Source organism: Tachypleus tridentatus, chromosome 8, assembly GCF_004210375.1.
Source record: "Tachypleus tridentatus isolate NWPU-2018 chromosome 8, ASM421037v1, whole genome shotgun sequence".
NCBI lineage: Eukaryota > Metazoa > Arthropoda > Merostomata > Xiphosura > Limulidae > Tachypleus > Tachypleus tridentatus.
In genome coordinates this window covers 8,303,071-8,322,499 of record NC_134832.1, presented here as the reverse complement: position 1 = coordinate 8,322,499, position 19,429 = coordinate 8,303,071, and the positions used below count along the sequence as shown (strand labels likewise).

The following is a 19,429-nucleotide window of genomic DNA, read 5'->3' as shown; positions in this document are numbered from 1 at the left end:
ACCCCCAATGCCCCCCCTCCACAGGTTTTAAAAAAGTTTGGCAGCTATGAGAGTAGACAAACAGAAATCTATAAATTACATAACATACTTGACAAAAAGTCCTTTCTATTCCCAATGTTGACAACTCCTTATTTTCCTCTCCTAAACACTGTAGTAGCTCATTTTGCATTTGTTTTAGTTCTTCAACCTGATCTAGGGTGACTTGACTACATTGCACCCACTGACAAAACCAGCCTAAAACAAGAAAACCACATATATAAATACTGTAATCTAAATTACTGAAATATAAGCAATATTCTTCTCGTGACATTAACTTAAGTAGTCTAATTCCTAATCATTGTCTAGGTATTTGTATAATTTTGGGCAATAGGACACAACATACTGCCAATAATTTCTTGGAACTGTATACACTAATAATTCAGTAATAATTTTGTAGTGAAATAGCTGATAATAACAAAATGTTTTAAAAATTGCTTTTTATGTTACAAATAAAAATTTGCCCTATATCACTCCATTTTATAACTAGTTGCTTCAGCCATATTTTATGTCATGTACATTATTTTGTGTATTTCATACACTTAAGTCTTCATACTTGTTGCTTTACAATCTTGAGGTTTTAACAAATCAAATACCCAAATCAGTACTAATGTAATAACTATTTTTGGCTTCAACTGTATAAAGAATGATATTACATCTTATCTCCAACCAACATAAACCAATGATATTTTATATATAAAAATATTATCTATGAAACTGTAAGAACAAACACTACGTACATGTAGCTAGTGTAATATTTTTTGCAGAACAAAGGTGCCACTAAAACTATTAACAATACAAGTTCATTAAAAATATTTATTATTCTGTATGTTTAGCTAGTTTTCATGCTGTCCTGAACTAGTTTGAAATAACCTATACTATATGTAACTAAAATAATGTTACAAAAATTTTGCAACAAACATTCATCCACATTCTACAAATATAAGAATAAATATGTATTCAATTATCATTCAACATTACATGCACAGTACCAGTACTGGAGAATTACTGTTTACCATAATTCCAAATTCACTTAAAGTACCATCATAAAATTTGTGAAGCTTTTAGTAAATGTTAAAAGTATGTTGCACATGTTTTTTAAAAAAATTAGTATTTTCAATATGGTATTCCTACTCAAGTTTGACTGTGAATTTACAAACTTAAGTCTACCTCAGATCCTGCCCAGTCTAAATACAAGGTGATTTTTCATGTTAAGAATAAAAATATTTTGTCATCTAACATTTGTTATATTTCATTTACATAACCTCTAGTACTTTGTAAATGAGATGTAAAAGTTTTTGTCATTGAAAGTTTATACTGTTATTTTCTCAACCTTAACTGTATATGAGCTCAGTCAATTTGACTGACCTTATAATCAACATATTAAACAATAAAAATCTAAATTACTCTTTTACTTTTCAGAATTGCAGCATTATATAGCAGAAATTACTGAAAGTTATCCTAGAACATTAAGTCCTCTAATTGTTGCACAACTGATTTAATTAGCCTAGATTACAATACCAAAGTGACCTTCATGATTTATATACTATAACTTGTAATATGTTTGGTGCACATTTATAAAATTTTGTAAGCTTTTAGTAATCATTAGGTCATTTGTAGATAAAACATCACATGTTTTAATGAAGTATTTTAACTAAACATTTCTACATGAATATATGAAGTCAAAGTTTTGACTGCTCTGAGTAAAAAAGTGATTTTTCACACTGAGATTAAAAAGACTTTTCTTCATTTGAAAAATCTTAAATTTCTTTTACATAATCTGTAAAATCTAAAAAAACTTTGAAATGTTTGTTAGTTTTTATTTGGTAAAACTTTATATTTTATCTATTATTTTCTCACTACGTTTGAGTTTTATCAAATTGACCAACCCCTTGACTGCAAAAAAAAATTTTTAATTCTAAACTGCTCTTCTTTTTTTTTATCATAATAGTATACATTTTTATACTTAAATTTTAGTCTTATTGCCCTTTGAGACTCATCTAACTAATAGTCCTACCAAAGAACTTGTAAATGATTTGGCAAATGTAGCTCACATTATCCCATCAACATACATAACACAAGCTACTTCCTAGCTGCTAAAGAATATACATCAAGAAAATGATTTGATATTATTCCTATCCATTTTATCTAACTTTACATAGCCTTAATAGTTTGTAATTTTTTACATTTTAGTTACTATTACAATAATAAATAAAGAATATACAGAGCTTCACTTTATGAAAATTTCCAGACTGTTCTTGAACAACCTAACCTTTGGAAAAGTTGTATTGTCGTCTCAAAAAGAGAGGAAGAGAGAGATTCAAATAAACAGACTGATGGAGAAAGAGAATTAACCATAAGACTCTATTAGCAGCAGATGGTAAACACAAAGCAGTGTCCCACCCTCGAAAAAAGAAACCACACATAAAGGAAATGAACTTAAAATGGAAAACACCTCAATATGGATGAAAAAAAAAAAAGGAGGTATTCCACAAAATTTACTAAATACAAGTGAAAGGCTAAAGAAAGCAGGTGGAAGTTAAACAGTAACTGTAGTGGTGTTGAGAGAGTAAAATGAAGCTAAAAAGATTACCAAGGAGGTAAAAATGGATAGGATTAACAGACATAGATAGCATAAAATCAGGAAAAAAACACATCTAAAATGTTAAAAAAGGCAAAAAAATTAAAGCCTGTATTGGGCAAAAAAAAAAAAAAGACAAAAAATCATAATTATGAAACAATGTCATAAAAAGAATATACTGTTAATAAGTAATAATAATAATGAAGAAACAAATAAATATTAGAATCCTAGTAGGCAATTTATGATAAAATGGAGGAATGTTGACAAAATCTAGATCATCTAAAAATGGATCCAGCCATTATAGAAGGAAGATGAGCAATACTGGGAGCAAGTAGGTTAGACCCCAACTTAAAGAAGCCTCATGACAAAATTAATGGTAAGTATAAATTATGAAGAAAAATGAAAATGAAATAGTTAATATAGTGGAAATGCTAAGAAACTTTGTGGTAAAATAAACATATCTATGTGATATGTGTAGAAGAAATTTAACCTAATTAACAATTAACCCACAAAAAGAACTATGGATAAACTGAAAATAACACCTTAATTGGCCTAAGTGAACAAGATATTTAACTAAATTATTGATCAATCTGAAAGTAGAATTACAGGTAAACCAAAAACAACAAATACTTGTGAAGGCTAATAAAACAGTACAAAACAAAGGATATCATGAAGCTCTAAAATAAAAACTTAATCAAACAATATCTACAATATTGGAAGAAGTTTGTGTGAACCCTAAAACAAAGAATTCACACAAACCATGTGAAAAAGGAGGAGAATAACAGATCAAGAGTAACAAATAGATGTGATTGTATAAAAATAAGGAAGTGTGTAGTCACAATAACATATGTATAAAATGTGATGTATGGGATAAAAACAATATAGTTAAACCAATGATTGATATAGCAGTATGATGAATTACAGGTTATCTTAAAATAAAGATATGCCTAACCATATGATATACAATAAAAGATGCAACTAAGATTAACTGCTAAACTGAACCTGACTGTGTATTACCAATCCAATGAAACTTATTTTATTGAACTCAAATAATATTAAAAATAAAATTACTCAAAAAGCATAACATTAGAACATCTTATCTTTCCAAAGTCAGTAAACAGTATTGCAAACATATGGATCCCCATGCTTGAGATGAGGCCTGACAAAAGTCATTTCATTGAATAATTAATATCCTGACAATATAAAGCCAAAAATTTTCCTGCAGAGTACCACTACCTGAAATCTGTACAAATGTAGCAATAAAACATATACCCTCCAAAACAGTATTGTAGAATTCATAATACAAATTAGATAATCAAACACAACTAAAGTAACAAGTTCCATAACCAAGTAGAAATATCAAATAATTACACTTGGGAATGACTCAACAAGTGAAAAATATCACCACTGTATAATAAGGAGTAAGTTTGTTGAGAGAATAATATAAAAGATATGGAAAAAAAATTAAAATATAAACACTTAAAGACAGCAAACACTAAATGTTACAACACAAGTACTGCCAAATGAGAAGTATCAGTTTGGTAGAATTGAACAGACAGAGTTACATGCATCAAGAGTGTGTATTACACTCTTAATGGTCGAGAGTTGCATGTGAGACGTACTGGAATTAGTCAATTTCAGATGGGTGGAACTTTCAAGGTTTGTTGCATGCAAAAAGAAAAAAAATGAGTATCTACATGGTAACACTGAACAACTATTTAGATGAATGGAGATAATGTACCATATCAGAACTTTCACACAGATTACTATTTCAACTGCTGCATATGTACATACCATTGTCATGTACTGTCACTCACAGCCAGTACTGACCTAGAGAAAGGCAAAGCTGGCCTTAATTTATTTATTGTTATGTTATTTTGTATTGATCAAACCTTACATAAAATTTTGCTTACAGTTATAATTATTACTTTCTGTTCAATTTGTGGATTTTCCCACTTTTTTCATAATTGCTATGCCTTCGGTATTTACAAGACTCATCTCGTCATATCTTTCTCATATTAGTCTTAGACCCTATATATATTTTTGTGTTATAATATATAATTATTTTAGCATGACAAACATGCATAATTTATATTTATTTCCTAATGTTTTTATGATAGTTACAATGTCAGTGAACTGACAACCCCCCCCCCCATAGTTAGAATATAGAATATAACAAAATATAAAATATTACTGAAAACAAACATTTAAAATGTATTTACGAGATTTTAGAAATTATACAAATAATATTAGGGATATATGAAATGAAGAATAGTTTTTTAATCATGACATGAAATCACTTCTCACTCAGACTAGTAACAAAACTTGATATTTTCCCAAACAAATCTTTAACAAAAATATTTCATCAAAAAATTTGATTTTTTGTGTAGAAAATACTTGCAATCTTTACTAAAAGTCTAACAAATTTTATGAAGATACACATGCTGTATCAAAAGTTATAGTATAAATACTTAACCTGTGCAAATGCATATACATACATACATTATACCAAGCCCATTATTGCAAAAGGGTTAAGCAACTTATTATAAAATTTCACCCAACTAAAGTTGCTACAATGTGTAACTTTACACACATCACTCCAAAATTAGAATTATTATATCAAGAAAGATATTTAACACTCTTTAAAAATCACAATGAATTTTAATGTATAGTGTAGTTCTTGAAATGTAAGAGCTTAAATATGGCAAACTTTCTTAAAAGACAAATACTTGAGGCTTAAAACATGTGAAAACTTCTTCCCAAAGATCTATTGCACAAGTACACTGTCAACAGTACATGTTTTAGTCCATTAACAAAAAATTACAATAATGATAGAAATTTTAAAGTTCAACAAGTCTCCTAAATGTGAGCAAGCATTGTATGATATTAAAGCTATACTGGCCCAAACAGACCTGCATTAATGAATTGTAGAGCTACAGTAAAAATTGTAAATCTAAATATTTCAGAATTACATGGATAAAATTCACTTATAGAACTCAAAATCAAAACAACCTTTCTTTCCTTAACATTCAAGTTGCAAAATTAACAAGGAATTTAGCACCTACATTTACAGAAATCTTTTACTGATTTGTACACATGCTTTGAGAGTTCTGCTCATTTGAAGAATCTCTATTCATAATGAAATAACTTTACTTTAAAAAAAAAGAGCACCCTTTAGTCTTACTGAGAAAATAACTCCATCAGTTAATATCCAAACATATTCCAAATTTCCTCTAACACTTGTTATTTATTACTTTGGAAAACAATATTTTATTGTTAAAACCCAACTCAACAAGCTACTCAGATCCTTCTACCCCACCCAGATTAAACTATATTGTATTCAAATCATCACTTTGTACCAATAGTTTTTTTCAGCAGTGAAGATATTTTAACTTCATTTTCTTTTGAAGGTTGTCTTCAAATGTACACTTGATAGCTGTAAAGCCATCTACATAAGCAAAACTTCTCATCACTTACAAATATGGACCTTGGAACACATGATAGTTTATAAAATAACCAGACTTAAATTTCAACCTCCCCTAACTCTCCAATATATTCTCACAAGGAAATATCACTGCACCCTATTTCCTTAGAAGACTTTTCAATCCTAACTTTGAGATGAAATGATCATGAAATGTTCATGGAAAGTCTACACATTATGAACGAAAACCTAAACCTCAATAGAAATTGAAACTTATTACCCTTTGCTTTATTAAAACAGCTCATTTTTGTAAACTGAATATTTTATAAATTCCTAACAGTATTTACTGTATTTTTATATTAGTAATTTCAATGTAATTCCAAAATATTCATTAAAGGCACTTGAAATTGTTGCCTTCACTACTATTCATTAGACTTCCTTTTACACCAAAAGATCCATTTTAAATGTGACTGTATGAAGTCAATTGTAACAAAATGGGGACATAAATGTGGGTTGGTACAGCCCTATCATCCAGATAACCAACAACCAACTTTCAACTACTCCATATGTCAAAATAGAACTAATGAGTTCTTTATATTAGGTGTGAAAACTTAAATGCTGATAATAAGGAATTAATGAACACTCAACTTAGAAACCAATACACTTGTTAAAATATAAACATTAGTCCTGTCTATCTAATCACAAATCTTCCTACTCAAAAGCCTGTCAATATAAAGTTGGTCTCCAATGCTACTCTAAAAAATAAATAACTGCTGTAAATATAAAAAACACCTTATTTCTATTACTGAGAATAAAAAATTCACAGGCTACCATCAGAACATAGTTAACCCTGTAAGCACAAAATGAGTCAGTACGGCAAAGCTCATATTTTTTAAATTTTGAACACCTATCTACATATAGTTGTCACACACACACACACTAACTCTAAACTTAAAATGTATCTACAAAATTTTACAAGATTTTAGTAACACTAAAAATCTTTTGTACACAGAAACAAAAAAAGCAAAACAGAATTTTTAATAAAGTAATTATACTAAAGATTTGTATTCATATTTATGATGCTTTTACCAAGTCACTCTGAATGAAAACAAATTTTTATGAGAATAAAAGTACTTTTTTACACCTTATATTTTACTCGCACAAAATATAGAACTTCTAAACAAATAAATATCAAAAGATTTTTGTTTCTATAAAATTTTATTTTTTTCTTTTACTTTCTCAACAAAATAACCACTTAGATAAAGAAACTTCTATTAATATTTACTTTTGCCAACTGATAAAGTAATTACTTGGCAATGACAGTATACAAAGCAATGAATTATATACATTTTCTTGTATTGTGAGTAATGACTTACTAACTTAAAAAATTATGATATCAAAATTTAGTAGCAATTTGCTTGGTCTTTTCAATCGAATATTTAGTATCTTTGTACATTTAAGGGTCCTTTACTGAAATGTCTGAATAATAGAAAATGGATTTAATGAGCCAATATTGTAGAGGAAGAATTAAACAAGTATAAATAGTTGTAAACATGAAATAACCTCAGTTCATTTCAAGCGTGAAATTCTGATGCTTATTATATATATTATATAGCATTATACTAAAAATTGTAGACTTCTGACTACTTAAACTGAAGCTATAGTTCATATTTCACTTAAAATGAAACTACTAATGAACTGTATCAATTCCTAAAGTACAATTAAAAAATATAACATTAAATAATTATTACCAAAATAAACACCAAGTCCAACAGTCATAGCAAAAACAACCATCATGCTTAGAGCAAAATACAGTTGAGTTTTAGGTGTAAAAAAGGGTCCAAGATCAACATTAGAAGACAGTCCTTTTGAAATTTGAGAAACTGATGAAGTATCAGGCAGACCTTCATTGGTTTCTTTTTTTCTCTCAACAACTTTTGGAAGACTAAACTTTGATGATTCTAAGATAGAAAATGAGTACTTTAGTTACTGAAGACCCATAGTATGTCTTAATGTAAATTTGTATTAAAAAACTTAATATGTATAGATCTTATAATGTGGCTTTATCAAGCATATATGTGATGGCTTTATGATTTAAAATTAAATTCTCATACAAAATAAGAGCAGAATTTGAAAACAGTTGATGGTCAATCAATATTTTTAGTCCAAAATTATAAAAAGAAGACAAACATCCTAACAAACTCAATTCTACAAAACTACAAACTTAATCCTACTAAACATGAAAATACATTAAACCACAACCAAGTGAATGTCAATGTATTTCAGAACAGCTGGTATGGGTATTAATGCTTTTATTGATAAAGAGACAGGTTTTCTTAACCTGAAGATGACCTCGGAAGGTTGAAACATTGTTCTCTCCTTATCAAGGAAAGTGTTAATACCTTTACCAGTTGTTCTGACATACATTTTTATTTCAAGTGGGTTTCTCATCATCAAGAACAAGTGAATGTCAGTATTTAAAAGATAATTAACCAATTTAAAATTTAGCATGCTATGTAATCATGTAAAGGAAAATGTTAAGTACTGTAACTACTTCTTTAACAGCAGAATTGGTACTTGGAATAGCAAATAAAATACTGTGTTTGTGATAATAAACTGTTTATCCTTCTACCATACATTTTAAAATAATGACATTTCCACCACCTGAGGAAGTTAACAAATCAAAAATTGACAGATGTGAATTAGCAGATGCCATTTTCTCCACCAGTTCATCCTCCTCTGTACCAAGAACATCAATATCACTTGAATCTCTACTAGATTCATCTTCTAAAACATGTGCATTATTGACATCTGGTGAAATGCTTGAACTTTCTTCATCAAGATACCCAAAGCCATCCTTTACACTTCCTTCAGTTTTATTTTCATTAACATCTGTTTCTGAATGGTTCTGTTCAGGTCTGAAATAAAGTTAAAAAATGAATATAATCATTAGGAATTGCATATATTATTTACACTGGTATAATTCTCAAACATTTTAACATCTTAAAATTTTGGAGTCATTAATTTTCAATAGCTGTTGTAAATTCTACTAACTGGTACCAAGTACATTCCAACCAATGAGATACAACACTTTTGTTCTTTTTTGCATTGCAGCAGTTGTATACATTGCACAATAACAATAGTTGTGAATTAAACGTAGCCATATTACAATATTATGAATGTGCCTTTCAATTAAACAATGAAACATAACAATCTAAAAAATTAACATAAAATGAGAAGACAGTTAAATTTTTGGCAGTAAATCAATTTAAATTATTTACAGTCAGGTGAGATCTTAATTTATTGATTAACAGTGTCTTTTACACTGTGTGCACAAGTCTAGTATAAAAGATTACTTGATCCTCAATAGAATGAAACTTGTTCATCAACTAAGTTACTGCTGCAAATCTAATAAGTTAGATATTAAAAAAAAATACAGAAGTTTTACAGAAAACCTTAAATTAAAAACTAAATTACTAAATATGTTATTGTTAGGTTTAAGTTTCATGACATACTTTGGCTTGTTAAAATTTATTCATAAAACTATAATTTCAGTTTAAAAGAATGTACTAAAGCTCAAGTATCAAGTACTAAAAATTCAAATTTTCAGAGACATTAAGTGATCAGTGAACTATCCAGATTGATTTTAACAGGTGATAATAGATTGTTGTCATGAATTAAAATTGAGGTTATGTAAACTGAGATGTGAAGGGCTGCAAGATAAACAATGTTATATTAAGAAGTTAAACCTGATTCCTATATTATTACATGAAGTGAAACTTAACAAGTTACATTTTTATAGCTTCTCTCAAAACCTAATTTACTAGAACATTAATCTTACCTGCAACTATTAAAAGCTCTCATGTCCATTGATGTGAAGGCAATGGAAGATGTAACTGTAAAACATTCTTCCTTTTTATCCTATAAGAAATGCATAATAAATTGTAGGAATCCAGTTTTCTAAAAAGTTTATTATACCTGCAGTTATTTTTTTTACATAAACATGATTTTAAGTACACAAAAACCTCACACCACCTTCTAATAACTAAAATTACACTTTTAAACATTTTTTTTAATTACCAAAAACATGCTTTGAGTGAACATGATTACAGAAATATTAACAAAGGACAATGTATGAAAAAGACTTAACAACTCAGATAAGAACTTAAATTACCATTAATGTTTAAACTTATGCAAGGCTGTAAACATAATGATACAATAATAACATTTTTTTTAAATAATGACCAAAGTTTTCAGAAATTTGCTTGAGAAAAGCAGTTCAATTTTGCTATGCTTTTTCTAGATTACCATTCATGTGCATGGTTTCCATAGCTATATCATGCATAAGTACTTGTCCAAGAATGAGGTAAAAAATATCACATATATAAAGAAATTTAAAAATAAGATTCCTTCTAAGAATATAGTGATAGATTGCAAAAATTCAAGAAGTATGTCATCCATTAAAGAGGGGATTTAACAGAAGCATCACTTGATGGGAAACTATATACACCTCATTCAAGAAATATTCATTGTCCAATAAAAGTGATAGTGCAAAAGGTATTATCAAAACAATCTCAATGATTGGTGCTAAAGGATCAGAAAGGTGGGTAGAATGTAAAGGCTACTAAACCAGCTCATAAACTGCTCAAAACATTTAAGGAACAAGTACGTTTTCTTATATAATTTATCTCAGTGTTCCAAATGTAATAATATTTTTTATTTTTTTAGGTAATTTGCCCCATTTCAGTTCCATCTTTATCCATTTCTTAATGTGTGATGAATGGTAAAGTATGGAGAAATAAATGTTTTTAAATGATCAATATCACCAAAACTGATATCACATATGAAACAGTACTTTAAACAATTTACATGCATTCATTCAAGAAATGTTTGAAACATTCAATATCTAGTGTGACCTTATTGGGCTGTAACACACTCCTGACACAGATTTGGCACACTTCAAATCAGTCTATTGTTGTTATCTTTGGGTATGGCAGCCCACTCGTCTACCAGTGCTTCGAGTTCATGTACATTCCGAGGAGGGTGCTGGTGTTCACTAACACACCTTGACAACATATATCAACAAAGTTCAATCAGATTTAAATATGGAGATCTGGCAGGCCACTCAAAATCTCTATTCATTCGTCGTCAAGGAAGTCCATACACAGCCTGGCAACGTAGGCTCACGCATTAACCTATATAAGTTCATGTACATTCCAAGGAGGGTGCTGGTTTTAACTAACACACCTTGACAACATATATCAACAAAGTTCAATCAGATTTAAATATGGAGATCTGGCAGGCCACTCAAAACCTCTATTCATTTGTCGTCAAGGAAGTCCATACACAGCCTGGCAACGTAGGCTCACGCATTAACCTATATAAGAATGAATCCATCGCCAACAGCACTGGCAAAAGGCCTCACAATGGGTTCCAAAATTTTATCTCTACATCATTGTGCGTTCAGAGCATTCCTGTCGAGTATAAGGGTGTCCGTGCGGCCACCCAAGCATAGGCCTGCCCAAACCATTATAGAACCTCCTCCATAAGTGTCGACTTGTACAATGTTACAGGCAGAAAATCACGCTCCTCGGCATTTACACACTCTCCCATGTCCATCATCATGAGACACAGTGAACCTGCTCTCACCTGTCCACAGCATTGTCCATTGATGAAGTTCCCAGTGCAGGTTCTGACGAGCAAACTACAACCTAGCTGCACAGTGTCGCACTGTCAGAATAATGCCTCTTACAGGCCGACTGACCCTACGGCATCCTTCGTGCAGATGAATGCAAACTGTTTGGGTTGAGACACAGGCTCCAGTGGAATGATAAAAGTCATTTCACATTGACCGAGCCATAGCTAACCTGTCTCGCAGAGCCGTAGTCACGATGTAATGTCCTCTCTAGCTGTTGTGTAGCGATGACAGCCTTGACCTGGACTCCTGCCATAAGAGTTCGTCTCCTGGTAGCATCGCCAAAGTCGACTGATGACACTTGGTGACACACCGATGTGCTGTGCCACCCTCCTTTGGGTCTGGCCTTCCTCCAGCATCTGGACAACCCTGGCCACCTCGTTCTCTGTCAGATGGCACCTGACTGCTTAGGTACACAAGATGAATGCACATACTGACAAAATGAGCTGCAAAAGTTCCATGTTGGTGTTTGTTTCGAGAATTAATGAGGAATGCATAATTTCATGTAACAGCATTATATAGGGTACCTTGAATTGTATTCTCCTTGAGTGAGGCGATTTCATTTGAGTTGCTTCAAACTTCACTCGCAAGCTTGAAAACTGTCTCAGCAATCTGTGCTTAACATATTCTGTTTATCTCCTAGTCAATGAAGATTTTAGGAGAGAGAACATAATTTCCTTGTGAGGCAAAACTTACCAAATGGTGGGCTCCTTTGTCTGCTGTATATTTTGCTATGTATTTAATGGCCAAATCTCTATTTCATTATATTTTTACCTACCTTTAACATTCTTAAAAAAGCCTTTGCTATTAATATTGACATTATCAGCCAGCTGTTTTTTTCATGAACCCTATTGGGTTTCCTAATTTCTTTTTTTAACCAAATCCCTAGGGAAAAAAACATTCTGTACATTTACAGTGTGCCATTTCCTTCATTATTTAGCTCAACTTGATTCTGTTTAACTCACAATAATACTGTGCTTATACAACAAACCTGTCAAGAAGCTATTTTGTATTATTGTTTTTTTAATTATAGAAATCTGTAATTCTTATGGTTATTTATGCCACATTTATTAATTAAATAAGAATGACCTTAACAGTAAATTGCAAAACAATTTATAAGCATAATGAAGTGTTTTACTCTGGAGAATATACAGGTTTCAACACAATATTGATCTGTTTCCTTAGGGTATTATCTACAATTATTGGTGTCTTCTTTAGGTTTAAAACAAACATTTCAAAAAAACTTAAAAAATCCAATTTTTGTGTCTTTTGTATTTATTTTCAAAATCTGTGTGAATAAGTCATAAAATATTTGAATGAAAACTAACACTATTATTCATGTAAAATTACTTGGACTGAGAAAATTAAATGCTTTTTTTATACTGTTGTAAGCTATATTTTCAACATTTAAATTTCGCTGTTTGTTAGAGATTTGCTAACATGATCTTGAAAGAGTATAAAAAGTAGTTCTGGAATAACTGAAATGTTTCAGAACACTAATAATTTGAATACGGCAAAATATCTAGAAACAAGGATACATTATGAATCAGAGAAGCAGCAAGTTAGTTTTCAGTTCATTCAATGATTCAAAAGTTAGGGAAACATTGACATAAGTGTTGTTTATTGTCTATAATCAGTTAATCAATTAGGTATGAAATTGTTAAGGAAGAAATAAACAAATATGTTATTGCTCTATGGACTGGACTTCATATTATTTTCACTAAATAATTCAAAACTGCCCACCCATAAAATGATTACAACAATATATTTAATAATGGGATATAATTTCAGCTCCTACAAAAATCCTCACTAACTTAAATAACAATGTCAATTCCCTGATCTTAGTTTTTTTTACACATTTAGTTTTCACTTTTCATAAGTGAGGCATTGTTATTATGTTCCTTTATTTATGAGGCATCTACCTTGTTCACATTGCAAAAAAGTGTAAAACTACCAAAATCTTTTTGGAATGGCTAGTTCACTTTAACACCTCTGAACCACTAATATGCATACCTTTCAAACTGCAGTTTATTAATAAAAAATAAACTCATCTATAAGAAAGTTTGTTATGTAAAAAAACAGTGTAGCACTTATTGTTTGATGACCTGTAATTCTATATTTGTATATTTGTCTACAGATTTTAGTTTAGAACATTCATTGCAGAGATTTATTTTATATATCAAGTATACTTTCTCATAAAAATAAGAGAGAATCTTCATCACCCATGGCACTTGAAATTCTTTTGGCAGAATTAAATCAAGATAATTTATGAGACCATTTTACTTTTTTTTTTTTATTAGCTATAGTTTTGTGTACCAGCAATATCAAGCATAGGGCAGGTGTATATGCAATTAAATTTTATTAATCATTAAGATCTCTACCAGCCTTCCCTCAAAACTGAAATCATTTAGGAAAGTATTCAAGTAAATTAAAGTACAAGATCGAGAAAATGATCAAATACATCATATCAATTGAAAGGATTTAATCTCTGTGTCCATAACTTGTAAACAGATCTCAAAGTAGTCAAATCAAATGGCAGTGCTACAAGCTAAAGGTTTATACTTCAAAAAACATAAAAAAACTCAAAAGCCTCTGTGCTGCAGCTGAATATACTACACTTACCTCTGGTTTATCTTCCCAACTTAAGAACAACCATTCACTAGTGAAATCAGAATCACTATTGTCTTTCTCCATATTCAGAATCCCTACTGTTCACCAATGTTTGACTTAAAAACAAAACAAAATGTTAAAACCTCAAAGAAAAAACAATTTATTACATAACTTTTATGCATCCCAAGTTTAACAGCTACACTGTGAAATTCTTATTTCATTTATATAAAGATTTATATAAAGAGAAAAAGTACTCATTGTTAACTTAACTGGGTTAATTTAAAAATATATCACTGGACAACTCTGCTAATTCTGATCAAGAATATGTGTATATGTAGCATGCTTTTTCAGTGTTAGCAAATTATTTATATAATTAACAAAATGAGTTAAAATCTGACAATATACATACAATGTTACGGTATTTTAAATCAATCTATATTCTTATCTAACCTCACAAAACTGAATATTTGGCCACAAGATATGCTCTTTTTAAAACTAAAATCATCTCCATCAATCTTGATACTGTTCATACTCATCCCTTCTTCAAACATTTGAATCAGTTCTCAATATTTTTTTACTTGTTAATATAACTCTTATCAGAACTTAACAAAACACTAAACTTGTAAACAAAACTTTAGAAAATTACATAGCAAATGTATTCAAAACCCAAATAAAATCACGTTTAAAATGTTTAATGCATATATATTGTTTTTAAAATACAAAAATGTAACTTTTTATTAGCATAAAATAGTATAAAAACTATTCTCAAGACGACTGGTATGGGTATTAAAACGTTAATTAGAATAAAGTATAGGGCAATGTTTTAATCTTCTTAGGTCATCTTCAGGTTAATGTTCATATGTCCACAAAAATTAACAAGTATCCATAACAGTTGCACTTAGTAGGCCTAACACCTATATGTACATTTTTTTTAACATTTCCTTTTCTCTACTTTTTTTTAAATTCATAAACAATACATACACAGACATCCATTTTCTCAAATAATATTATTCTGTTAATAAATTCCTACTGGAAATTCCAGGAAAGCTGTTTTTGCTATTCAGTGAGCTTGGAAAACAGCTTTTTTAGCATGTAACAATATTTATACGATGATTTTTAGCTCGTTACTCAAATTTTAAAGCTGATTTTCTATTAGTCAATGCAATATTAGCTGATCTTTGAAAGAAATACTCCAATTTATATATATTTTCAGCAAAGCAAATTGAATGGATACAAGTTTTTCAAGTGTTATATATGTAACCATGACAACCCCTAAAATAGTTTGTATCAAACTGCATCAAAACTAGTTTTTACAAATGCAAAATCAGTAAGCACTCATAAGAGTTGGACCTAGTAAACCTAATGTCTAATACATATCTTTTTCTCTTCTTTTTCATATTGATACACAAAATGAGGTTAATTAAATAATCTCAGTCTTATAAACTACATACTATTAAATGGTTAAAATCAACACTTTCTAACCAGATGAGGAGAAGGACAGAATACACAAAGAAAAGCAGACTCTTCAAAGGTATGTTGTAAGTAGATTACTACTTTGGCAATCCACAAACATTCTATCTGTTAAAATTAACAAAACCTATAACTGAACAAATAAAAACTTGTTGGCAAATGATGAAGAAGTTTTATTTTATCATTGTTAATTTTGTGTTTTGTTAAAATATTTTGCTGCTACTAAGGTTATTTTTTTTTACACTGAAATTAGATTTCCAATAGATACTTATCTCCTACAACATCGTAACTTTTCTCAATCATCCATTGTACCCTAATTCATTGAAAATAATTGTTCTCATTTGATGCACTAACATTTATACCCCACAAGTTTGAGTTGCTCATTTTGCATACACAGAGCAAATGACATGGGTGGCACTAAGTGTGGAATGCAAGCCAACAGTTAGTTCTTGGACTTGTGAAGATAGAGGTATCCATCTAGACTTTGCTAAGTATCTACTCAACCCCAACTGTACATATAAGGTTCCACTTCCAGTCCTCAGTTTTAAGAGGTGGGGGAACTCGTATATGATTGAAACAATTATAAACAGAGGATGATGACCAAGGCAGGTGAAACGTGATAAATATGTACACCAACTACTAAGTAAACAGTACTATGCCATAAGCAACCAGAATTATGATGAGAAAATAAATAAATGACATTCACTAGGCAAACTTCCAAAACCAACCTTAGGAGACAGGAAGTACAACAAACTAAACCCAGAGTTACAGGGTTGTGTCAAAACCTCAACTTCACTGTATGTGTGTGGAATAAACACTATGCACCTAGCATTAGAAGGTGGATGAAATCCTCCAAACTCAACAGTAGGAGAAAGAAAAAGAAACAACTAGCAACCAAAATTTCAGGGAAGGGGAGCAATCTACTGGTCTGAACTATAGGAACAGGGCACTATCTATCTCGACTAAGTATTTTGCAGAGAATTCAGCATTGGCTGGATCACCTCCCCCTACCAATAAAACAACTGGCAAGGAGCATCCAAGAATAGTAGGAAAGGGTTACCAGATTTGCCCTCTTCTAAACCAAGTGGAGTGATATGAAATGTTATGATGTAATCTCTACAGTCATGAGCAAGCATCCATGGTCAACTACCCCAGCAAATAAGAACTGGAAAGTAGCAGTGACTCCAAACCTCCACTTGAGGGGAGAGGCAATGGGAAGTCAGGAAGACATATCACTGGAAAAAATTTACTGAGTGGCCACAAACCCTATATTGAAAAGCAGACTACTACAGTTTCCTGAAAGAGCAGCATGGATGGGTAGCACTCCCTTTCTGCTTTAACCATGACAGTCCGAGTGACAGATTTTCATGGACATATCAGAATGTGACATATTAAAAACATGGAAATATACAAGCACACACACATACCACAAGGTAAGCCATTAGTGGTCTTGCAAAACAACCCATCTCAACAGCATGCATAATAACTGAAAAGAAAATCAGTGCAGGTTTAGAGGAAAGCACAACTGACCAGGCAATAATTGCAACCGAGTAGGATGTGAACATTATACATGCATACACGTGTGTGTATCTATGTATGTATATATAATGAGACCCCTGAAAGAAAGATGACAAAAATAAGATACTCATGTAAAACAGAGTTGGAGTTTGTATAGCTGCTCCAAGAGGTAGACCGTACCTACCAGAGAAAGATACAGTCAGATGGCATAAGGAATGAGTGAAAAAGGTAAAGGGGTTGGCCATATTCTCCCAGTAAAGCCTGGGTAACAGATTAGTGTGTTACCATCAAACTTCAGAAGTTACTTGGTAGATAAATCCACTGGACTAACAATTAACAGGATGACCAAGCTATGAAACTAGGAATTGGTGGGAAGGTTAGGAATTCAACCAGAAACTGCTGGGAGGTCCAGCAATCTTTGCTCCAATCTCAAACAACTACTGTCACCATCAAACAAAAATTAGTTGAAATTTCTAGTAGGGACATGTCAAAATTCAACAAAATATGAATAGTTGTGGTATTTCAAGTTATTGTCTAATACTAAGATCTATCAAATTCATACTGGAAAAGTTGTTTACAAAACTCCTTGTAAACAATAATTTCCATATTTTCTCCTTTAATTTAAAAAGCAAATTTTAAGCAATTTTTTGTTAATATTTTTTCTTAAATGCAAAAGGTATTTCAAGTAATACTTGCCTCTACTCACACTACAGATGTTACTTGACTATCAGTATTTCTTCCTTTGCCAATCTAAGCACTGGTCCAACTTTCTCTTTTTTTACTTGCAACAGTCTATTATATATCATTTAACTACCATTGGTGATAGTTGTCTCCTGATAATTCACTAATGTCAATGTGCCCTCTATCTTGGTATTTATAAGCACCTCATTCAGATAATATTAACATTGCTCTGAGCCTGACTCAATCCACAGTCTCTATCACTGACTCTTTATGTGGAAGAAGGGAAGGAGGGGTGGTAATGTAGGCAGGTATTATTGGAAAGGTACTTTCGATTTAAGAAAATCTTAACTTCTAAAACATACTTACCTCTTCTAACATTTACATTTAGAATCCCACATCGATAAGGTGGAGAGGCCACTGATGGCATTTTCTATACAGAAAGTGTCTGAATAAATCATGGTATGTCAACAGAAGATTGGCGCCCTAGTGAGGGAGAAGCACTGCATCTAGAACAGGTGTGCTCTTCACCTGGTACTTAATTTATGAACTATGGGTGGGAAATTACGTTTTATTACCACTACCAACCAAGTCCCAACCAGATAGCAGAGGTCCCACTGCTCAGCAACGGAAGTAGCACCCATAAAAGTATTTGCACAATCGAAGCATATCATAACATAAAGTAAAACTAAAAATATTTTTATTACCTTTTCGCTCTACTTTCCTTTTTTTCTTGTTCTAGAATAACTTTGCGTTTTCTTGTTTGATTTTCGTCCAACAAATTCCTAACAACCTCATCACATAAATAAAACTTATCACGAGTCTGCCAATTACTAAAACTTGAAATAACTGTTTAAAACTCCAGATTTCGAAAACGAGATAACCATAAATATTCCACCACTTCGAAAAACACATCTTACATGTTTATATTATGCCATCTTACTACAGTTCACCAGGCACGTGTTGTTAATAGTCCTCTCAGTTTTGTTTTTTAAAACAAAAATAAATTATATATCAATATTAATTCAATTAACCGACATAGTTCTTGTTAAAATAAATTAAACAAATAAACAGAGACTAATTTGATTGAGATAACCTAGCCATTTTATTATATATAAATTTCAATTCTAAAAACATTCTCAGTTCTGCTCTCAATCTTAAAAATCTTAAAAATAAATAGATAAATAACATGACGTGTCAAACAAAGAGTAGTTGAAAATGAGACAATTATGTTACGTTACGTGGAGGTGAGTAAAGGTGATTTAAATGGAGGTAAGCCTTTCTGGATTTCTGAGATAATACGTAATTTAATAAATGATAACATGTATTTAGTTTATCACAAACATACATACATAACGTGTTGATGAAAAAAGTATTAATTATCTAATTTTAGTATTATTCATAAAGCTGACGAACCAGC

General features: G+C 30.8%; 1 protein-coding gene across 4 annotated transcripts in view; it reads right to left on the bottom strand.

The window, feature by feature from the left end:
- LOC143258484 (uncharacterized) overlaps window positions 1-19,196 on the bottom strand; it is a 36,179-nt gene extending 16,983 nt beyond the window's left edge. For 2 of the 4 annotated variants that reach the window (XM_076517535.1, XM_076517537.1), the window contains exons 1-6: window positions 18,379-18,659; window positions 14,356-14,459; window positions 9,880-9,959; window positions 8,703-8,956; window positions 7,790-7,999; window positions 89-234 (exon numbers count right to left, since the gene is read on the bottom strand). In XM_076517535.1, the coding sequence (XP_076373650.1) occupies window positions 89-234; window positions 7,790-7,999; window positions 8,703-8,956; window positions 9,880-9,959; window positions 14,356-14,427 (762 nt within the window). In that variant the 5' untranslated portion in view covers window positions 14,428-14,459; window positions 18,379-18,659. Of the gene's footprint in view, window positions 1-88; window positions 235-7,789; window positions 8,000-8,702; window positions 8,957-9,879; window positions 9,960-14,355; window positions 14,460-18,378; window positions 18,660-18,716 lie in introns of those variants that run through there. The other 2 variants (XM_076517534.1, XM_076517536.1) reach the window with 2 other exon arrangements.
- Window positions 19,197-19,429: the final 233 nt, after the last annotated feature.